The sequence below is a fragment of the Lichenostomus cassidix genome, chromosome W (assembly GCF_008360975.1).
Source record: "Lichenostomus cassidix isolate B80296 chromosome W, HeHo_3.0, whole genome shotgun sequence".
Classification (NCBI taxonomy): domain Eukaryota; kingdom Metazoa; phylum Chordata; class Aves; order Passeriformes; family Meliphagidae; genus Lichenostomus; species Lichenostomus cassidix.
In genome coordinates, this window is record NC_139510.1 from 18,881,512 (window position 1) to 18,905,899 (window position 24,388).

The 24,388-nt window shown below is 43.4% G+C and overlaps 1 protein-coding gene and 1 long non-coding RNA gene across 2 annotated transcripts in view; both read left to right on the forward strand.

The window, feature by feature from the left end:
• Positions 1 to 24,388, forward strand: part of LOC146425627 (uncharacterized) — a 449,835-nt gene that overhangs the window by 177,745 nt on the left and 247,702 nt on the right. The gene's annotated exons all lie outside the window — the stretch shown is intronic.
• Positions 4,651 to 9,528, forward strand: LOC146425632 (uncharacterized). Its single transcript, XM_085041490.1, has 2 exons — positions 4,651 to 4,899; positions 8,101 to 9,528. The coding sequence occupies exons 1-2, from the start codon at positions 4,651 to 4,653 to the stop codon at positions 9,526 to 9,528; spliced, it is 1,677 nt and encodes a 558-aa protein (XP_084897616.1).

Sequence of the window (24,388 nt, forward strand, 5' to 3'; positions counted from 1 at the left end):
CTCAATACATCTTGTCAGGTTTGACAGCTTGCTTATTCTTCCCAGGGGAGAAAAGGAAGCCTGCTTATCTGCTTCAAATCCTGTGCTGATCAATACTTTTCGGCATCTGGTTTTTCAGTTTCTCGTGGGATTTCGGGGGCCTCTTCCTCTGCAACTCCACATCTCCCCCTTCTGTTTTTATTGAGGCCATAGATAAAGCTAAGGAAACCATGACGTTTTTGTGTACTGTTAACATTCTGAACTATGTTGAAAAAGACAAGACAGAATTAAAAAGGATATTACTGCCAAACAACCTAGTCCTATGAAAACCCAAAGTTGTAAATTTATTCCAGATAACAAATTTTTTGGATTCAGAAAAGAGAGATATTTTTTTAGGTCTGTCAACACCTTTTGTTCCTCTAGAGCTTGCAAAGCTTTGAGCTGATTTTTTAATTGAGTGTGAAGTGAACGAATATCTTGTCGTAAGGTTTTGTCAAATGGCCCCTGGAGATGTCTTTTGACTGTCTCCCAATTCTGTTCTGTTTCATTCCATGGAAGAGGCGTTACACACAGGGAATTATGAATATGTTCCCAGTCACAGGGAAGGGATAGGCAAGATTTTTGGGCCTCAACTTTTTCGCCTACCCATAAAAGTGCACTTTCTAAGGAATCTAAACTGACCATTATTTCTTGATCAATTTGTTCTTGTGTTTGTAATTCTTGTGTAATATTAATTAAAGCTTGTCCCACGATATGGGCAGTTTGAATTGAATTTGTCAAGGCTGCGACAGCCACAGAGGCTGTGGTTAACATTATTATGGCAGAAACAAGAGCAACAATTAGCCAACCCAAAAATTTGCAAACTCGTTTCTTACTTGTGGTTATGTGATTTTCGGATTTCCATGTGGCTTCCTTTGTTCCCCTGCTCTGTATGCGATTGGTTCATTTTGAAATATGCATCCTGCTGTACCTGAAACCTATAGGTGTGTACCCTTTTGCCAATCTTCCCTTCAGACTCCCCGGGACTGGCTCTAGAGGAGACAGTCCCTCCCCTTCCTTTCCCTTTATAAGCCGATGTCTGGATCAGCTCAAGCTCTTCATCTCTGAGCTGCTAGCCCCTTATACCATCCCTCACTTTCCTCTCCCCCCCTCCTTCCCCTGCAACCCTTTTTCCTTACCCCAAATAAACCTCTCTGGCAGAACTGAGATGGATTCCAGTTCGTTTCTTCATCTTACTTTGTTTCCTGTTGAATTTCTGTGGCTACAAGACTCACGCCACACTGAGCGGACCCTGGGGGCTGCCCGCCCCGAATCCAGTGGAATTACACAGACCAGGGACCCCGTTCTGGGGGGGGAGCTGGCTCCTGCAGCCCCTCCCAGACCCTGCTACATCACTTACTCTTTTGGATTTCTTTTTGGACAAGTAGGGATAATTGTGAAATGCTGTCTTGTCCTTCCTAGGTTCGAGTCAGATCTACAGGTATCCAGATTTCAGGTCTTCTTTTAAATGGAAGAAGGACAGAATAATTATGCATGTCATAACAGGCTACTCATGATTTAAAAATAAAAGTGTTAGTGGATAAAAAATGCAAACCTTTTCTATAATCTATTGAAAAGTTGTTAGCTAAAGCACAAACATATGGGTTTGAAGTAGAAGACATAGTAATTCATCCTGTAGCAGTGTTAGATTGGCAATTGTGGCATTCTTATCCATTTTTACCTGCTATTACCAAAAGCTAATTACCAAAAGCAGGTAACAACATTTTCCATAAATGTTTATGAACATGGGATTGAATATTGTCTAAATAATATTGAATTAATGACCCAGCCATTCCTCCATCATGCCAAACAATGCTGCTGTTTGCCTTTTGGTTCAGGAGAATGGTTGTATTAGTCCCACTTTCTCTAAAGATACCATGTGGACCCCAATCAATTCTTTTTCCATACTGAAAGAACTGTTGTTGTGGCTGTTGTCTTATGAATGATGTCCCTGCCAAATGCCGTATATTGGAAATGGGTGTAAAACAACATTTAGGGAAAGGAGGTGGGGTGGCATCCACAGATTTGTTAGAGAGACAGAATGGCTGGTAATGTAATAGCAGACAACTTTTTTCAAGTCTCTGAGTGTACATATATTAAATGAAATTGCATAGAAAAATTAGCACAGGGTAAGGGTAGAAGGGTACTTATTTGATTCCACATTAAGCATATAGGCGGTAAATCAGTAACGTAAATAGCATTGTTAATATACATATCTACAATATCCAGATCTAGGGGAGGAAGCCAAGTTCCTCCTACCCATTCTGTTCCATTGTTGCTGAGGGGGTCTCTGGATCCCACCAGGTCAGAGGTCGGAAGAGTGGTAGCTCGAGAATGCGTGTCCAGTAGATTCTTTCTTCCACCACTTGATGGCAATATAGCAGCAGAGAAAGGACAAAATTAGTTTCTGTCATCCTTGGCTGGGTTTGATATACTGTTGGAAAACGCAGTTTTCCAGCAAAACTCATGCTAACTGAGCAAGCCTGAGCAAGGCTTCAGCATGGTCAGGCCTCAGTAAAATTCCAACAAGCTACAGTGGTTTGTTTGCCTGAGAATGTTCTGTGGGAAGAATGTCATGAGAAAGATTAGAGAGTCAGAAGTGTTATGAGAAAGAAAAAAGGAGTTAACAGGAGGATCCCTGAATGTGTGAGAAGCAGACTGCAGGTGTATGTATCTATAATTAGAAATATCTGTAACAGTATATAAGTCTCTCGTTTGGTGAAATAAAATGGAGCTTACTTTATATCTCATATTGAGAGTGCCGTGAGTTCCCTCTCGTCGTTTCTCTTTAAATGGTGACCCCGACGACTACGGACCCTGACAGCGGAGTTTTACGACCCTGCTTCTGAGAGTGGCGGGAACAGAGAGGCGCCGGAGCAGTGCAGCTACAGTGTGTCAAATCTTCGCCCGAATTGGGGAAGATCCTGCAGACACAGGCCAAATAGGACCTGCCTACCGTGGGGCTATACTTCGGTGAACTGCACAACTCTGGCAACTGCGAGCCTCAATCGAGTGCTTAGACGGTGTTGACCAGGACCCTGAAAACCAGCTGGACCAAAAATGGAATCAGAGGTAGCCCAAGACTTATTATTACGCTTTTTAGAAAAGCGCGGAGTAAGCAAAGATGCTTTAAAATACTTAGCCGCTTTAGTTACTGCAGGGAAAGATAAAGGGTTGTTTGCTGACCCTGATTTATTGTTTGATGAGCTCGAATGGCAAAAGGTTGAACATATCTTGTTTGATGGATTGCTAGAGGGTGATAAAACATGCAATAAATTAGCGAGACTGTGGAAAGAAGTCATTAATTGCTTACAACGGTTTCAAGCAGAAAAGAAAATAGCTGCCGTAGCTACTGACAAGTTGGGATCAGATGCCGGGGGGGAGCACTTTGAATTGGGAAAAGGAGTGGGAGAAATTGAGCGTCCTGCTCCGGGCATGCTTGCTGTGGGCGCAGATCCACCCAGCTTGCCCCCGCCGGGAAAGTGCAAAGTGTTAGGAGCGCAGGAATCTTTAACGAAACACTGTACTACATCTGATTTAAACCCTGTTAGTACACCAGGCTCTGAAGGGTGGCCCAGCGCACCTCCCCCGCCTGCTGAAATTTGTGTTCCTGTCAGACAGGTTCTTCAGAGCGATTCTCGATTATTAGGCAAGCGCAGATTTAATTGGAAAGGCGTTGCAGAAAAAGCTGTACAAGAAGGTAATATACAAATTGCAGAAACACTAACATTGCTAAGTCAAGCTGAGCAAGCATTTCCTGTACTTTTTGAACCGATAGAAGGGGGTGGGCAGCAAGCGACCCATGTTGCTACCGATTGGAAGCTGCTCACGCAGCTGCGTAGCACAGCTACTGAATCGGGTTTGCATGGTGAACCAACAAGAGTAATGTTGAATTATATTTGGGGAAATTATATACTGTGCCCAGAAGACATCAAAAATATTATTAAAATGATTATGACCCAGTCACAACAGCTGCTGTGGCAGGCTCACTGGCAAGAGCTGTGCCATCAGTCAGCGAGTCAGCCACGGGGGGAAAATGACCCCTTACAAGGGGTCATTCCAGAACAATTAATGGGCCAAGGCCGGTGGGCTACAATTATTGAACAATTACAATTGGGTCCAGACATTTTAATAGAATCCATGCGAACTGCACGAGATGCTATTTTCAGAGTGCACACTACCCCCCCCACACCATCCTACATGTCTATTAAACAAGGAAGAGATGAGTCTTTTGCTAGCTTTGTTGATAAAGTCTCAGCTGCAATGCTGAATGCTGGGGTAGAACCATGGATGTCAGGAGCATTATTGTGTGACAGAAAATTGTAACCAGCAAACGAAAAGTATTCTTGTCACACTGCCCATAAATGCTACCCTGGAAATGATGTTAGAACGTATGAGTCGTGTACCAGTAGGCACCCAGGCATTTGTGGCAGAGTTAGTGACAGCTATGGGAGATAAGCTAGGAGAGAAATTAGCCCAAGCACAGTCTCAAGCCTTTGCTGCTTTAGGGCCACTGCGACCCCTTAGCTTGCCTGCAGGAGGGGAAAAATTAGGGAAAAGTATGAAGTGCTACCGTTGTGGGCTTGAAGGACACACAAAGAAGCAATGTAAAGATCCAGTCTGGTGTAAGAAATGCAACAACGATACCCACGCCACGCTAGCTTGTCGGTGATCGGGAAACGCGAAGAAGAGCGCGTCCAGCCGCCGCGCCCCGACACAAATAGCAGCTCCAGCCCTCACCCCCGCGACTATCCCACCACCTCATCCTTCATACACAACGACATCTCCGCCAATGAGCTCGCCCGCCGTCAATCCCTTCGATCAGCAAACATCCTCCGACCTGCCACCAAGGGAAGCCTCGGCCTGGACCTGGCAACAGCAGTAGGTGTAACAATCATCGATTTGCGCCCTGTAAAAGTTCCTACTAGGATTCAAGGCCCGCTTTGCATTAACAACGAACCTGTGGGCGCGCTTCTAGTGGGTCGTTCATCTGCTAGCATAAAAGGACTGTTCGTCTTACCAGGAATAATTGATGCTGATTTTACAGGTGAAATTCACATCATGGTGCAAACTATGTTTCCCCCCATTTATATTCCTAAAAATACAAGACTAGCTCAACTCGTCCCGCTCCCGCAAATGGTCGCACAGATGCAACAACACGAGGCACTCGTGGATCGTGGAGCCGGTAGATTTGGCTCTACAGGAGAACTTGCAATGTTAACAGTCCCATTAACAGAACGACCAGTTGTGGAAACTACTTGGACTCGGGGAGATATCTCCCAAACATTGCCAGCATTACTTGATACAGGTGCAGATATTACGATAATGTCTACCACCTGTTGGCCAACTGAATGGCCACATCACCATACTTTGAGTGGAATTGAAGGCGTTGGGGGTTCAGTTTCAGTACAGCGGAGCTCTGATCCAATTCAAGTAGCTATCGGGGGCAGAGTGGCAACAGTCCATGTAACTATTATGCCCTTACCAAAAAAGGTGAATGCCTTAATTGGCCGGGATGTGATAGACCATCTGGGACTCGTGTTAACCAATCAGCATTTTCCCCAGCGGTCGCTGTCAGATGGACTTTCCCGATCCAGCTCACATGGACAACAGACAAGCCTGTATGGATAGGGCAGTGGCCGCTAAAAGGGGAAAGTCTAATACAAGCACAGCTGTTGGTGCAAGAACAATTGCAACAAGGACATTTGCGACCTTCCACGAGCCCTTGGAACACACCCATTTTTGTCATCAAGAAAAAATCCGGCAAGTATAGACTGTTACATGACCTGCGAGCAGTTAATGCACAAATGCAGGCAATGGGGGCCCTCCAACCTGGATTGCCAAACCCTGCCATGCTTCCTGAGGGATGGCACCTGTTAATCATTGACTTGAAAGACTGCTTTTTTACAATTCCGCTGCATCCAGTGGACACTGCGCGATTTGCTTTTACCCTACCAACAATTAACAGAGAAGCCCCTTTCTTGAGATTTAAATGGACTGTTCTGCCACAGGGAATGAAAAATAGCCCCACCCTGTGCCAACTGTTTGTAGCCAATGCGTTACAACCCATTCGTACAGCATGGCCTGAAACAGTGATTTACCACTATATGGATGACATTTTATTTGCCCAGGCCTCAGCTTTTACTAGCGAACAAGAAAATATGCTTCAACAACAATTAGGCAGACATGGACTAACCATTGCCCCTGAAAAGATCCAGCGTTCTCCTGTTTGGAAATACTTAGGATGGCAAATAACACAAGGGCATGTAAGACCACAAAAATTACAGCTTAACACACATGTGAAGACGTTACATGATGCACAGCGCCTCCTAGGCGATATTCAATGGTTACGTCCAGTTATTGGCATTTCAAACGATGACATTGATGCCTTGCGACCACTGCTACAAGGCACCGACCCAGCACGGACAGTACATCCAACCCCGCTGCAACAGCAGATTATTCAGAAAATCGGCACACAAATTGCACAACGCTGGGTTGATCGTTGTGACCCGGACATTCCAGTAGACCTTACAATTTTAAGCGGCGAAAAACAAATCCTTGGTGCACTTACGCAGTGCAAAAATAAAAAGAGGGAGAATAAAGTGAAAATATTGGAATGGCTGTTCACTAGCATCCAGCCCAAAACCACAATTCAACAAAAGGTTGAAAACATAGCAGAATTGATCCAGAAGGGTCGCGCCAGGATTTTACAGTTAACAAGCCAAGAGCCGGAAACCATTTACCTGCCGATGAAACGACGAAACCTCGAGTGGTATCTTCAGAATTCGCAAGCGCTGCAAATCAGCCTGCTGTCTCAAGCAGTGGAAATTAGGGTGGAGCCACTGCGATCTACCACCCTGCGTTGGGTGAGTAACCAAGATTGGATTACAATACCAAAAAGGAGTGAGCGCCCATTGCAAAATGCAGTGACAGTTTTTACAGATGCAGGACGGAAATCTCGACGCGCAGCAGCAACTTGGATGCAAGACAGCAAATGGCATCATCACATATTAGCCGCGAAAGAAGAAGATTCACTGCAAACCTTGGAACTGGCAGCAGTCGTTTGGGCCTTTGTGAACTGGCACTCTACGGAGTTAAATGTAATTTCTGACTCCATGTATGTCACTGGCATAGTACAGCGTATCGAAGATGCCCGGCTCAAAGATTGCCAAAATAAACGACTTTTCGAACTATTGAGACAGCTGCAGGCTGCAATTTATCAGCGAGAATGCGCCTATGCTGTCATTCACATACGAAGCCACAAATGGTCAAAAGGCCTTGGGGAAGGCAATGAGAGAGCGGATCGTTTAGTTTCAGTAGTGGTGCCACTGAGCGAATTTGTTAAGGCCAGAGAAGCTCACAACACTTTTCATCAAAATGCCAAGGGACTCTTCCACCAATTTAAGATTACTATGGAAGAAGCAAAAGGCATTGTCAGAGCTTGTCCAAGTTGTAGCCATCATGGACCAGGCCTAGGAATTGGAGTAAATCCACGAGGGTTAGGCCCTTGTGAACTTTGGCAGATGGATGTTACCCATGTCCCTCAGTTTGGTCAATTAAAGTATGTGCATGTTACAATTGACACATACAGCAGATTTTTGTGGGCCACGGCTCAAGCAGGAGAAAAGGCCACCCACGTCATACGGCATTTGACAAGTTGTTTCGCAGTTATGGGAGTGCCGCAGCAGATCAAGACCGACAATGGGCCCGCATATATCGGCGAAAAAATGCGACAATTCTGTCAACAGTGGGGGGTCAAGCATGTAACAGGCATTCCCCATTCACCAACGGGACAAGCCATTGTTGAGCGAGCAAATCAGACTCTAAAACGATATTTAGACAAATTTAATGATGTTCGTGATGTTAGTGAAAGGCTAGCTAAAACATTGTTTGTGTTAAACTATTTGTGTATTTTTTCAGACCAGGATTCTCCTCCTGCACAAGTGCATGGCCGAGCTCCCGCTTCAGAGCATAAGGAACCCATGATGGTCATGTATCGCGACCCGTGCTCAGGCCTGTGGCGAGGCCCGGCAGAAGTGAAATATATAGGGCGCGGTTACATGTGTGTGCTTACATCCACAGGTACACAGTGGGTCCCTGCGAAGTGGACCAAAGCTGTTCCTCGTGCTGCTAGCGATCAAGGCTCTAATATCGGGCTCAGCCACGACCCTCATAACGAAGGTTGAAGAAAGACAGAACCTGTGGGTGACTTGGGCCGGTGCAACGCATAACCCAGAATTTTGCCTCAGTTTGCAATCAGCTACTGCACCATTTAAAACATGTTTAGTCAGTGTGCCTTTGTTCAGTTTTGAGGCGTTTAGCAATTATAGCACCTATCTTAAATGTTCTATAGCGAAAAGCACCTCTTGGTGTGCTGCAAACCTAATCAATCAGTTAAATACTACCTTGCCTTGGGACCCAGAGGAGTTACGTCTCTTGGGGTCCATGAAAATTGGTAATACCTCCAGCAATTGGACCCAAACATGCATTTGGTTTGGAAATAGACAACAAAACCTAACCTTAAGTTATCCTAACAAAGGCTGGACAAATGTCAGCCCGATAAATATAGCAGATTATTCATACAATGTTAAAGGCGGCTATTGCGGAAGTAACAACACTGCTAATCAAAGTTTGGGTGCTTTGGGAGCTGAAATAAAGAAATCGCCAATTACGATTTGGAACAACGGAACGCCAAAAGCGTTACCTCCATCTGTATTCCTAATATGTGGAGATAGAGCATGGCAAGGAGTCCCTCATAACATCTTTGGAGGGCCATGTTATTTAGGAGAACTAACTCTTTTAGCACCCAACCAGCGCATGTGGCTTAGCGTAGTCGCCGAGCCAAAACGCCAACAGCGCTCTCTGTCTCACCAACTAAATTCACGGTGCAAAGATGATGTTGAATTATGGTCAGTAACAGCTAAAGTATTCAAATCCCTGTTTACCCCTGGAATAGCTGCTGCAAGAGCCCTCAGGCAAATTGAAAAACTTGCATGTTGGACAGTTAAACAAGCAAATGTTACTACTAATATCCTTTCCCAATTGCTGCTGGACCAAAAGAGTTTGCGACATGCCGTGCTTCAAAATCGAGCTGCTATTGATTTCTTATTATTAGCTCAAGGCCATGGTTGTAAAGACTTTGAGGGGATGTGCTGCTTTAATTTGTCAGATCATAGCAATTCCATCCATAAGCAATTAGAGTGGTTGAAAAAGCATACCTCCACAATTACAGTTGATGTCAATCCCTTAGACAAATGGTTATCATCCCTGTTTGGAGGTCTGTCACCATGGTTGATACCCTTGCTTAAAGAAGGTCTACGTTGGTTAGTGATTCTTATATTAATAGTTATTGTAGTGAAAATTACTTATAAGTGTGTTGCTAAGCAAATTAATCAAACAACTGACGGAATCTTGCTCGCCCAAAAGAGAAAAGGGGGAATTGTTACACAATGGCTTAAAGATCACGGACATGATTTATTAGAAGGATTGTGCGAGCAAGATCACTGTTAGGCTAAGTAGCACTTAGACCATAAGTTGTAAAGTTATATTGAACAGTCTAAACTACCTGTTAAGTACCTTTAGTTAAATATAGATTCTGTTAAAGTTAAGTAATAGTGAATTTAAATTCTATTAAGTTCTATTAGAGTTACAATTCTGTTAAATAATATTAAGTGATGTAAATGTTAAATTCTGTTAAGTTTTAAATTTTGTTAGAGTTAAGTTGTTAAAGTGGTATTGATTTCAAATTCCATTATAGTTAAGTCCTATTTGTTGGTTTAAGATAAGAGTTATTAAGATTAAGTTTTATTCATTTTCGGTGATGTTAACTTTAAGTCGTAAATTTGTTAGTTTATATTATTGCACAAAAAGCTTTGCAGCTTTATATTTCTTAGTTAAAGTCAAATAATAATATCTACTATTTTCAAATATTTCATCTCACCTTATATAGTTATCTACAAAAATAGTAACATGTTAAGATACTCTCCTTATTGATATTAATCAAAGCTTGTTTATAAGATGTTTTAAGAAAACCCTTCCACTTAGCACCTAAGCTCTGGCCAAGCTTTGGTTCTAACTGGCTGGGAAACATGCCATGAGTCTCAAAGTATTCTGCATCAAAATGTGATCAATTAATTTTCATTTACCAAATTGAGTTTATAAAAGCTAAACCTTCTTCCAGGTTAACTTAGGGTCCTTGTCCGGAAAAGGTTCTCTAAGTTTTACCTGTGGAGTGAATGCTTTCAGTAATGATAATTCCTAGACCATGGCAACATATCTAAATAATTAATGAAATTTCCTTAGGTAAATTTATAGCAATTCTAATAATAACAATAACTTATAGCAAAGCAAATTAATCTGATAACAGACAACGTCTGTTCTCACAAGCGAAACGGGGGAACTGTTGGAAAACGCAGTTTTCCAGCAAAACTCATGCTAACTGAGCAAGCCTGAGCAAGGCTTCAGCATGGTCAGGCCTCAGTAAAATTCCAACAAGCTACAGTGGTTTGTTTGCCTGAGAATGTTCTGTGGGAAGAATGTCATGAGAAAGATTAGAGAGTCAGAAGTGTTATGAGAAAGAAAAAGGGAGTTAACAGGAGGATCCCTGAATGTGTGAGAAGCAGACTGCAGGTGTGTGTATCTATAATTAGAAACATCTGTAACAGTATATAAGTTTCTCGTTTGGTGAAATAAAATGGAGCTTACTTTATATCTCATATTGAGAGTGCCGTGAGTTCCCTCTCGTCGTTTCTCTTTAATATACCTCACAGGCAAAATTCATTGTTGAAGTCATTGACTTGGTTTGATATATCTCGCTGTGAGCCAGTATGGGCTGGTAGACAGAAAGATGTACCCATAACCTCTTCCCCAAGCTAAAAGTGGAACTGGACCTTTCCACTGACTGCTATGTACATCTTTGTATGTAACTTCTGGGTGAACTCCTTCTCCATCAGCAGTCTAACCTAGGCGTGCTGTCAAATCATCTCTAGTGGAGAGATTCAGAAAATTTAAAACATAGGTTGCCTTGTCAAGCTGCTCTTGAGGGAGCATACCCTTTTTTGTTTCTGCAGCATGTTTTTCAATGTATAATGTGCCCTCTCTACTATGGCTTGTCCTGTTGGTGAATACCTGTGATGTGTTTGATACCCCAAGTGTGGAAAAATTCTTGTGTTTTATGAGATGTATGTGTGGGTCCGTTATCTGTTTTTTTCTGTTGAGGGACTCCCATTGTGGTAAAAGCACGTAGCCAGTGTCTAGTGGCATCTCTGTATTTCTCACCTTTGTGTGCTGTTGCTACTATAAAACCTGAAAAAGTATCAATGGAAACATGGACATATTTAAAAGTCACAAAGCTCGATATGTGTGTTATATCTGCTTGCCAAATGTCATTAGATTTCATCCCTTGTGGGTTTGTACCTAATGCTTGTGGCAGAGAAAGAGTTTGCTGATGTTTTGAGCAAGTATTCACTATATCTCGTGCTTGTGGCAGAGTTAAATTAAATTGTGTGGCTAGTGCTCGGGTATTCTGGTGATAGAAATCACAAGAAAGTTTGTCTCTGTTGAGCCACTAGCAGAGAAGAACCTGGATTCTCAGCGTGGCATAGAAAAAGAGAGCTTTATTATTTTGATTCCAACCTATATAGACTTTTCAGAGGTCACCCAGATTGGTCAGTCAGAAACCTCCCCCTAGGCCTGATTGGCCAGGCCCGAACTGTCCAAATCTCGAGACACTGTTTTAACAACATCCAAACTTTATCTTTGTTTATAAAACACAGGAGAAAGTTCTCATGGGAAAGACCTGTGCTAGCCACAAAAGTTTAGGCTGTTCTAATTTTTGTGGTACAGTAGCTGTTATAGCAAGGGTATCTGCTTTCATGTTACCTTCCATTATAGGTCCAGGCAGAGTGGTGTGGGACCTAGGGTGCAGAATGTAATACTTATGAGGCCTGTGAAGTAAAAGGTTGTACGAAGTGGTTAACAACACAAAAAGATTTTTGTTAGAGACTTCCTTCAGGAAGGAGTGTTCAATGCTCTCAACGATTCCTGTAACATAGAAATAATCCCAAAGAATATTAATAGGTTCCTCTGAGAAGAGACGAAATGCCTCTACTACGGCTGCCAGCTCCTCCAGCTGGGTGGATCCAGGTTGAAAGGTTATCGAATGTTCCCATTGTCCCATGTTGTTTTTCCACAGGGTCACAGCTTTGTGTGTTTTTCCTGACCCATCAGTGAAAATAGTTTTTGCATCAGGGATAAGTGTCTTTGACTGCAGCCTCCGCAGTTGAAATGAGAGTTCCTGGAAAGATTGTAGAAGGATATGATGGGGCATTAAATGGAAAAAAATTCCATTATAGTCAGTCAACACAGTTTGAAATCACAGTGAGTCCCTGAATAGGTTTTCTAATTCTGTAGCAGCAATAGGAAGGTGTATGACTGCTGGATCATGTCCTGACAGAGTCTGGCATCAAAGTCATCACATCGACAGCAATTGAAAAACCAACTCGAGTTGGGTTGTTATGGTTTTTATGAAGGTGTGTGGTAGAAAAATCCATTCCAATAGGCAGAGAAGATATTCATCACGTTGACCAATGAGACCACAGGGTTGAAAAGATTGCAGAATTAGGAACAGCCGTAAAGGCAAATTTGGGTTCTGGCGCCTGGCAAACAATTTATTAATTTTGTCGCTTACATGTGCCAAAGCCTCTCGGGCAATCTTCGTTAACTGCCATGGGGAGGAAAGATCTGGGTTCCCTTTTAACAATTGAAACAAGGGGGATAATTCCTCTGTGGTGATTCCCAGGAAAGGGTGAATCCACTTAAGAGTGCCCAGTAACTTTTGTGAGTCATTCAATGTGTGTATGTCAGTTTTAATGTTACTGGCTGTGGGATAACTTGTTTCTAGTAATTTAAAGCCCAAGTATTTCCAAGGAGGTTCTGTTTGGATTTTTTCTGTGGCTACATATAAGCCTCTGCTGGCAAGCATCATTTTTAAAACAGTAAGACAGTCCTTCAACAGTAAAGAACTGCCAGAAGCTGTTGGAAAACGCAGTTTTCCAGCAAAACTCATGCTAACTAAACAAGCCTGAGCAAGGCTTTAACATGGTCAGGCCTCAGTAAAATTCCAACAAGCTGCAGTGGTTTGTTTGCCTGAGAATGTTCTGTGGGAAGAATGTCATGAGAAAGATTAGGAGTCAGAAGTGTTATGAGAAAGGAATAAGGGAGTTAACAGGAGGATCCCTGAATGTGTGAGAAGCAGACTGCAGGTGTGTGTATCTATAATTAGAAATGTCTGTAACAGTATATAAGTCTCTCGTTTGGTGAAATAAAATGGAGCTTACTTTATATCTCATATTGAGAGTGCCGTGAGTTCCCTCTCGTCGATTTCTCTTTAAGAAGCGATTAAAATATAGTCCATGTAGTGATACAGCAAAACAGATGGCTTTTTTTTTGCCATACTGGTTGTATTGCTGAGTGAACGACAAAGTGACAGATAGTTGGATTGTTTTTCATACCTTGAGGTAGGACAACCCACTCATATCATTCTATGGGAGCCTCATGATTGACAGATGGTAGAGAAAAAGCAAACTTGGACTTATCATCTGGATGTAAAGGAATTGTGAAGAAGTAGTCTTTTAAATCAATTATTGTTAATTCCCAGTGTTCTGGAATCATTGTAGGGTTAGGTATTCCCGGTTGTAATGGTCCCATAGGTGACATTACTGCATTAACTGCCCTACGATCCTGTAAAAGCCTCAATTTCCCTAATTTTTTAGGGATAACAATAATAGGTGTATTCCATGGGCTGGTGGAAGGGACTATGTTGCCCAAATTTAGTTGCTCTTGTATGAGAATCCAGGCCTGGTGAAGCTTAACTCCTGTTTGGGTCACTGGCTGACCCAAACAGGTTTTCTTGTGAGCCAAGTCAGTTTGAGGAGTGGCTTTTCATCGGTGGCCCCTATTAAAAATGTGTTGAAATGACCAAACCCCATTGCATCATGAGATCTCATCCCCACAGAGTGCCCGGGATCGGGAGTACATACGGCCGCAAGGTGGAAGTCTTGCTATCTGGACTGATGATCTGCAGCTCTTTTGCTGACTGCTAAGGTACTTGCTGTCCTCCGACTCCTGTGACAATCGCCGTAGAAGGTACCAGAGGCCACTCGGGGGGCCATTCCTTTTGTGCTATGATAGATCAGCTCCAGTATCGACCAGTCCTGTAAAAGACTTAGAGCCTATTTGACAAGTGAGTAATGGCTGTTGTACCCCTATGATTTTTGACCAAAATATTTGCAGGATACCTGTGCTCCCAAATCCTCCTGCATTTTGTTGATGTTTTAGGATCAGTGCTGAACAAGAAATTGCTGGCAGTGGTATTAATTGTGCCAATCGGCTTCCTTGTGCCACTGTACAGGGAGGATTGGGTGTCCAAGCCATGATTTTGATTTCCCCTTTATAATCTGCATTGATGATTCCTGGTAACATAAACAATCCTGTTCTCATGGTGGAAGAGTGACCTAATAACAATCAGTGAGTTTGAAATGGTAGTGGACCAAAAACAGCAGTGGGTAACAGATGAACAGAGGTATCCTTTAGGACTGTGGTAACGCTGATGGCCAAGTCCAAGCTGGCATTCCCGGGGGTGCCCCTTGCAAGATTTGTGCTTGCATTGGTGTCTGATTGAGTGGGGTCCTGTTGGATTGGGGGGTACCTGACCTTGCACCCTCTTTCAATTTTCCCTCCTTTGCGAGGGGGTTCCTGTCCTTATCAAACTTTGACCGGTGTGTTCTCGTGTTTCACGGACGGCCACCCCACGCCGCACAGAGGGGGGGCCATCTGGGGCCGAGACACACCGGGGCACACATGGCGGTGGCAGGGCACTGCGGCAGGCAGTGGCACTCAGGGGATGTGAGTTGTCATGGAGGCGCAGCAAACAAAGAAGTGCTGGATCACAGTCTGGGGTTCCAGGGGAGTTTATTAGGATCCACGGGCACAGGGCAAGGAAGAGGAAGAGGGACGGAAAGTGAGGGGTGGGGAAGGTGCAAGGAACCCAGAGACTGCGAACGCAGAACAAAGGGGTGCAGAGGATTAAAAGGGAAGGGAAAAGGGGAGTGGTTAGCTTTGAAGAGCCAACCAGGGAAAGCCAGAGGGGAAGAGATAAGGAGGGGAAAAGGGGTTACAACCAATAGGTTTACAGCAGAGGAGGGTACAGACTCAGGAAACCAATAATACACTGAGCTAGGGAGAGATTTCTAGAACATAAACCATATACAGAATGGGGGCGGGGGAGAGCACAGGACCAATGATATGCATACCCTAAATCCTGCTAGCACACTGCAACAGACTGGGACTGGTTTCCCCAGTGAAACCCCTTTTTGCATCGAGGGCAAGGTGTATTGGGTTTTTTATTGTCTTTTTGTATTTTCGGACACTGTTTTCTAATGTGGCCCCCTTCTCCACATTCAAAGCACTTAACAGCTGCTCTGGCCACTTGCAGCTGTTGGGCTAAGGCAGTAGCAAAAAGTTCTGCTTTGAATTGATCCAAACCGATATTAGCGCATGTCTTAATATAATCAGAAAGTTCAACATCAGCGCTATTTCGTATTGATGCCTAAAATTGCTGGTAAAAAAATTTGAGACGCAGACACGTAGTATAGGAAAAGGGTATTACCTTGGTTTAATAGGATTCCAGGTGCACCATGACCAAAAGAACCTTTGGGTACAACGAGTGTATAATTTTATGGCCCTCACCAATTAGCATACCTATCTAAAATTTCCCAATAAGAAACCTAACAAATGAAGTAATTGCCCCCTTATTCAAATTACCTCCCCCAAAAAAGGTTACAACTTAGTTTACAAAAACATGTCCCAGGGATGGGGCTCTTTCAAGGTTGGTGCCTCATGTTCTTGAGATTGTGGAGATTGTTTCATCTTCTCCAAAGAATTCTGAACAAGGCTAGAGTACAAGGGTTATAAACATGTGGGCTAAGATATAGGGAGTGAAAAGTACAGGAATGGGAAAGGGTAAAGAGTATATATAAAATGGTATAAAAGTATAATGAAAAAGGACAAAAAACCCATCAGGCATCAGTATCAGGTCCAAGCAGGTCTTTTTTACAGTCATTGTTAGCATTTTCATAAGCAAGGGATTTTAAGACAGTATCAGCTTTCACCTGTATTTCAATTTGTCACTTAACGGCTGATTGCAATCAGTCAAAAAAGGCAATATATGGTTGTCCTAGGTTGCAATATAGATGTATTTAAGTATTCTATTACCACCAGCTGTGGGCCGTTAGCTGTTATCAGCTGCTAATGACCCACCCCGGATGACAGACAATGGGCCATCAGGGACCCACCGCATGACTCATGGACTTATCCCATTGTGGGATGCTCTGCCCAGGAGGGAGGAGCCAGGTGTTCCCACCTGGATATAACCTGGCCTTGGAACTACCTGAGCTAGCCCTGCTTACTGGGTTCCCAGAGGACAAGAGCTACCACTGGACCTTCAGCTGGAGATCAGACCTTCACAGGATCACCGCTTGAACTGAACTACTTCAGTTGGACTGCTACCACCACCCTAACCGGGTGTCAGTTTGTATCTGACTTTGTCAGTGCTTTTTCCTTGTATTATTTCACTTATTTTTACTTTCAATCTTGACTTGTGATTTCCCACCGGTTTGTTTTCAAACCAATACATATGGTTCATGAGGGGCTTGTCTGATGGTGGCGAAACCAGGCTCTAATTTTTTTGTGTCAAGTACTTTTTGTAGTGCATGCAGGACAATAACAGTAGCTTGCTCCCATGCCTGGGGGACCAGTTGCAATTAGGTGTGAGCTGTGGCATACATACAGGTGCCTGTGAGTTGAGGGGCAGGTATATTGATTGGGGATTGCTGATTGGCATTATTCAATACCTGAGTTTGACCCATATCTACAAAATCCATTCACCAAACAGAGTATTGTCCCCCTGTCAAAACCATTTTAAAGAGAGATTTCCAACCCAAAGGTAACATCGTATGAGCTTTGGCCATAACATCTATTAAATTCATAGTAAAGGAGGAGTGTAAACCATTTTCCTTCACTGAGATCCACAGTTCCTTTAGCATATCATATGGCAATTGGCTGTGCTGTGGATTTTGATTTCGATATAGAACCGGCATAGCACAATAAAGTTCAATATCCCCTTCTTTTAAAGCCTGCCTTTGGCATTCCTGTATAAACCTTTCTGGTTCAGGCCCTGCAGGTGGCAGTGTGTCCTCATCACAGTCAGTAAAGGAATGCAACGTGGCATGTGGCAGTGGTCGGTTTGCGATAGCATTTCTGCATGCAGTTTGTAAAATTTCTTCTGCACTAGGACTAGTCGCTGCCATAGCATGTACTGGAGCTAGGGGAGGATACAAGTCAGATGCTTTTTCAGGATCAATAGGACCAGGTGTCTTGCATGGGAGAGAGGAGATTCATGTGCTTTTGCAGTTTGACAGGCTTTAAGACAGCTAGTTCCCCAAGACTTAGTCCCGTTCGCAAGATTCTTTGATATCTGGCCGATTTGTCTAAAAATACCATTTATTTGACACAGAACATAACAAACATACAAACATAGAACAGATTGACACACATAGACACACAGTGAATACATAATTGCAACACTATGGTAAAAATGCAATTATGGGGTAAAACCTTGCTTGAACTATAAAGATAGTTAAAAACGCAAGAAATGCTTGCTTGAACGATAATGCAAGTTAAGAAATGCTTGCTTGAGCTAGCTGAAATGCAAGTTAAGAAAGGTACCTATAAGTTAGCCGGAATAATACAATTTAGGAAACTCAAATGATCTTACCAAATCCATATTTGGAGCTGGAATACATTAAGATTTCCTCACTCAATCCCAGGGAAGTAACCGCAGGGCTGCGTCCAGACCTGGGGAGAAAGCATTTCTTCACGCTGTAGAAAGCTTCTGGCTTTCTGAGTTTTCGTGAGCTTTTTATAGGATAAAAGTGTGTATTTGTAGTCACTGAAAATTTGCTCACATTCTCTCTGCATTCCACAGGGGAGTGTCTTTTCAGACTTTCAGTCACCAGCACCAGGTAGTCCTTGATTAGGTTATCAACCTAATCTGAGCCATCCATTTCCTGGGACGGAATCAGGGAGAGAGAGAGAAGGCGGAGGGGGGTGTCCTGCCACACCAGGATCAAGAGGATACTCTCTTTCTGGATTGTCCTCCTCAGGTGAAGTCTCATTAGCAATAACAACAGTAACTGACTAACGCAATGGGGGGAGGAGGGGTGGAAATAGGCCTCTGCGTTTACCGAAAGTGTCTCTAAGGCTATCGAGAGATCACTCCAGCCAGCACTGCTCTGGTGCTGTACAGAAAGACCCTTCTCACACCCGTGCCGGTGTAAGGCACAGATTCTCACTCACCCAGGGAGCTGGATAGCTCATGCGTTACCGGAGACAAAGAACTCAGAGCGCTCAATCAGCTGGATGTTCCAGATGTTTATTGCAGAGGGTTCCAGGGTGAAAGAGAAAGAAGAACCCCATGTGTCCCTAGATATAGGGATCACCTGGGATCAGGGGAGAGGAGGCGGGGGGAACACCACAACCAATGGGAGAAGGGAGGGATGAGTCAGGGGTTAGGTTACAGCCAGGGAGATTTACATAATTTGGGGAGGGACTTATCATGTTACTCAGACTAGGATGTTTCCCACCAGTGAAGCCCTGCTGTACTGGAACCACTTGGCTCCCCAGCAGTTCTTGAGGTGGTATCACGCACCACCACATCTCCCCCTTCCTTATTTAAAGGAAAGGCTTCCCCTACTTGCTTCGTTAAACACTTCTTGAGGCAACCGAACAAGCTTAGAACAAGGAAAATTATTAGGATCACCCACAGTCCAGCTTTGACTAAGGATGTAGCCATCCTTTAAGTCCCCATTGTCCGAAAAGATCGCCAATCCAGTCTGCTTCTTTTTCTGTATTTAGTTCTTTGATTTGATCCTTTATTTTCTGTATTGTTGCGTGGATGCTCTGGCTATGAGATGACAGGTTAAAGCAACACAGTCCCTCGAATTCTTCACAGCCGTGTCCATGGGCCAATAAAAGAAAGTCGATGGCTGCTCTGTTTTGCAGTGTTGCATGCCTGGTGGTTTCTTCATCTTCAAGAAGCTGAGAGAGGGCACTTGAGGTTAGGTTAGCATGCTTTCTGAGCCAGCACTCAAGGTGGCTAAGTTCACCTAAGGCTTTTGCTGCCGCTACTCCAGGCAGGAAAAATGATGCAGCAATCCTTTTAGACAATGACCAATTGATAACTTCGCTATCACAATTTGGATCTAATTGTTGTATATGTCTTTTTTGGCGGGCCAATCGAGTATGGTTTCTCCAATATAGAATTTGGGTTTTGTTAGGTGCCAGTACAGAAAGCCTGCCGAGAGTGCACGGCCCCCCCCGGAATTGGGATGGGATTCCAGACCACGCCCGATTCCCGCAAATCAGGAACACACCTGTAGGCAGCACTTTGGGGTGTACAGATGACTCTGCTGGGATGACCTTATTATCCTGACACCAATTACTGACAGAGTAAACCTTTTCCTGGGGTGCTGCATTTCTACTATGACTTAATTTCTGGTGTTCTGACCAGGATAATGCCATCCCTCCTTTCAGGCTGAAGACAAACTTGAGGCAAAGGGTAGCCCGGGAGGACCCCATGTGGTGGTTTTGATTGGCCCAAAACATCAGTGAAGTGTTTTTAAAATCTAGAAGAAATTTGGACCCCTCAAAAGCTGTTGTAGTAGGCCTGGGGAGGTGTCTGAGGGGTGGGGTGTGGCACAAAGATGGCTCCTGTGTGTCCTGAGTGAAAGTTCTGGAAGTTTTTACATCAAGTCCAGCAGAGCCAATCTCTGATGGCTCTGAAGGTGATGGACATGCTGCCGGCCAAGTTTGGGCCAATTGAAGGTGCTGGTTACGCCTCTGTGAAAACATATTTAAGAAAAATTCAAAACAAAGCAGGCACGCACTTCTTTCACTTTGTAGTTGGAGGAGGAGGAGGTGCAGGTGAAAATATGTGAGGGAGAACAGCATGGAGATTGCCAAGGTCAGTGAAGAAGGGGGGAGAAAGAGGTGCTCCAGTGCTTCCGGCACCGGAGCTGAAACTTTCTGCTAGCCGTGGTGGAAGCTATGGGGGGAGCAAGAAGTTTCTCCTGCAGCCCACGGAGTCCATAAGGATGCAGAAATCCACCCACAGCTCACTCCAGAGGAGGAGGTGGATGCCTGGAAAAGACTGTGAACCAGTGGGAGTCTCATCTAAGAGTTAAAACTGCAAAAGGCCTTGACTGGGAGAGAAAGGCCTTGCTCCTGGCATGGAAGCAGCCTGGCCTTGGCTTCAGAGAGTCTGCACAGCACCTTATGGACAAAAAGACTCATGTTGCAGCAGAATTCGGGCGGGAATGTTGCTCATGAGATTGGACCCACGCCAAAGAAGTTCTCAGAGGACTGTCTCTCGTGGGAAGGACCCCTGGCTAAGTAGAGAACCTCTTTTCCTGATTGGACTGACCAGAGGACCCCTCAACCTGCCCCCTGTCTGTGTTGCTGGTTTGGAGAGAGGGAGGGGGGGGGTGAGTGCAGAGACTGCTTCTTAAGAGGGTGGGGGTGTTGCCCGAACCGAGGAAACACAAACAACCGAAGTTATTTATGCGGTGCTTTATTGAGGGCCCTGGGGACCTGAGGACTCGCGTCCAAAGTCAGAGCCCCAACCTGCTACAAAATCACTGAGTATATATATGTTTTCTTTCCAAATTGCTTCATCTCAACGAATTTGATTTCTAGACACATCTACCTGATTTATGATTACATTGTGACTTTGTTTTTCGTTAACTGAACATTCTTTATCATCATTAATCTACTACACCCTATTAGATAAGTCACACACTTCACTTAGCAGATTACTTAAATAAACAAACTGTTCTATAGCTACATTCCTTAGACAAGTCTTTCTACCCTCCTCAGTATGCTCTATTGATCCTTTTGATCGCTACTGGCAACTTCGCTACACAACACTGTTTACACTCAGGCCTACTGATCCCTCCAAGCCTTAGCATGACTACTACTAAAGTCTTTATTCATGGTTTTGCAACAAGTCCCCCCTTTTGAGCATTCTTCAATTTCCAAGTTGCAAGGATGCTCAAATCTCAAAGTCTTTTGTTGGAAAACACAGTTTTTCCAGCAAAACTCATGCTAACCGAACAGAGCTGAGCAAGGTTTCAGTGTTCCCAGGCCTCAGTGAAATTCCGACAAGCTGCAGTAGTTGTTTGCCTGAGAATGTTTTGTGGGAAGAATGCCATGAGAAAGATTAGGAGTCAGGAGTGTTATGAGAAAAGAATAAGGGAGTTAGCAAAAGGATCCCAGAGTGTGTGAGAACAGCTGCAAGTGTGTGTGTATCTATAATTAGAAACTTCTGTAACAGTATATAAGTCTCTCGTTTAGCGAAATAAAGTGGGAGCTTACTTTATATCTCATATTGAGAGTGCTGTGAGTTTTCCCTCGCGCCGCATCTCGTTAAATGATGACCTCCGACGTGATACGGAGCGAGCAACGGACCCTGACAACGGAGTTTTACGACCCGGCTTCTGAGAGCGGCGCGAACGGAGAGGTGCTAGAGGAGTGCAGCCTCAGCGTGTCGTGTCTTTGCCCGAATTGGCAAAGGTCGGAAGACACAGGTGATTACCTGCCTACCGTGAGGGCTATAACTCGGTATACTGCACAACTCTGGCAACTTGCGAGCCTCGATCGAGTGCTTAGACGGTGTTGACCAGGACCCTGAAAACCAGCTGGACCCAAAATGGAATCAGAGGTAGCCCGAATTCTATTGTTATGCTTTTTAGAAAAGCACGAACTCAGTAGCCTGTTTTATTTGGCTGGCCTGATGGCAGTAGGACAAGCTTATGGGTTTTTTATAAATCCTATTACAGTATTCAGTGTAACAGAATGGCTGAATTACGGAGCTGTTTTGCTTTTGGACTGTGATAAAATTGCAAGAAAGCTTGGCAAATCATGGAGTAAAATTGTAGCCTGCTTACAAATACATGCCACAGAGCAAAACCTTACGTGGCTCACGGCGCAGGACATAGTACCCGCATTAAGCAGAGAAAAGCCTGTGAATTACTGTGCCGCTTTTGATATGCGTAATACTTCGGCAGCCGCGGCACAGCTGCCAGGGAAACCCCCCCCGCCAGGGAGGGGGGGGGAGAGACTGCTGATAACCGAGAATTTAAAGTTGCTCGATTGGATGAAAAATCTGTTCCTGTCTCAAAGTATCACAAAATTTGGCAATGTTACAACGAAAAACATCTTAGCTGCTTTGTTTGAGAGAGTCACTGTTGGACTTTTGCCAGAACAACTGAACATTTTGTTAGAACGAGCTCCGATATCGCGGGTAAAGAAACAAAGTAACCAGAAATCATCCCGATGTTACCGATGTGGGAGTGAGAGACGCATGCAGAAAAACTGTAGCAGAAAAAGCTGGTGTTTCTACTGTAACAAAGATACTCACAGCACAGAAGCTTGCAAAAACAAAAAGAACAAACAGAGGGTGACCAGTGACCCGGGAGCAGCGGCGGCCCCTGCCCTGCGGCACGCCTGTGGAGGAAGTTGTTCCAGCCGTGGCTTCTGGCCGAATGACAACCAGAGCGGAAGTCCCAGAGGGTACCCCGGTGGGCGGAGTCGCGAGCCATCCACGCCTCCTTCACTGCCCAACTGTGATGTCTGTGATGAAACTCTAAACTCTACTGATTGACAGCTTCAGCAACGAACCAGAACTAACCAACAGCGTTGCCAACAGAAACAGCCTGAGCAGAATGGAGCAGATCGGCTCTTCCTTCAGCCTGGCTGCACTGACACCGAGACCAAAGCAATTTACTAATAAAGAAGCATTGTAACAAGATATTATCCTGATAAAAAAATAATAACACCTTGAATACTAAAAGCCTTAAATGAAAATTGAATTTTGCTAAAGCATTTGTGTGTATGTGTGAATGTTGTAGGCCTACTGAGAGTGTTTGCTTTTTGAATGCTTTAATGTGTAAATGAAGGCTGTGATTAATGAGAATGTGATTTTGATTTCTTGAGAGTTTTAATGTGTGAATGAAAACCTGTGAGTGAAGTTATACTAAATAGTTTAAATTACCTGTTAAGTATCTTTTGATTAAGCATAGATTCTGTTAAAGTTAAGTAATAGTGGATTTAAATTCTATTAAGTTGTAAGTTCTGTTAAAGTTAAAATTCTGTTAAGTAATATTAAGTGATGTTAATTTTAAATTCTGTTAAGTTTTAAATTTTAGAGTTAAGTTGTTAAGGTAATATCAATTTTAAATTTCATTATAGTTAAGTCCTACTTGTTAGTTTAAGATAAGAGTTATTAAGATTAAGTTTTATTCATTTTTAGTGATATTAATTTTAAGTTTTAAATTTGTTAGTTTATATTATTATTCACAAAAGCTTTGTGGTTTTATCTTTCTTAGTTAAAGTTAAGTAATAATATCTACTGTTTTCAAACATTTCATCTCACCTTATATAGCTATCTATAAAAATAGTAACATATTAAGATACTCTCCTTATTGATATTAATCAAAGCTTGTTTATAAGATGTTCTAAGAAAACCCTTCCACTTAGCACCTAAGCTCTGGCCAAGCTTTGGTTCTAACTGGCTGGGAAACATGCCATGAGTCCCAAAGTGTTTTACCAAAATGTGATCAAATAATTTTCATTTACCAAATTGAATTTATAAAAGCTAAACCTTCTTCCAAGTAAACTTAGAGCCCTTGTCCGGAAAAGGTTCTCTAAGCTTTACCTGTGAAGTGAATGTTTTCAGCAATGACAATTTCTAGACCATGGCAACATATCTAACTAGTGAAATTTCCTTAGGTAAATTTATAGCAATTCTAATAATAACAATTACTTACAGCAAAGCAAATTAATCTGATAACAAGACATCTGTTCTCACAACAGAAACGGGGGAATTGTTGGAAAACACAGTTTTTCCAGCAAAACTCATGCTAACCGAACAGAGCTGAGCAAGGTTTCAGTGTTCCCAGGCCTCAGTAAAATTCCGACAAGCTGCAGTAGTTGTTTGCCTGAGAATGTTTTGCGGGAAGAATGCCATGAGAAAGATTAGGAGTCAGGAGTGTTATGAGAAAAGAATAAGGGAGTTAACAAAAGGATTCCTGAGTGTGTGAGAACAGCTGCAGGTGTACGTGTGTATCTATGAATAGAAACTTCTGTAACGGTATATAAGTCTCTCGTTTAGCGAAATAAAGTTGGAGCTTACTTTATATCTCATATTGAGAGTGCTGTAAGTTTTCCCTCGCGCCGCATCTCGTTAAATGATGAC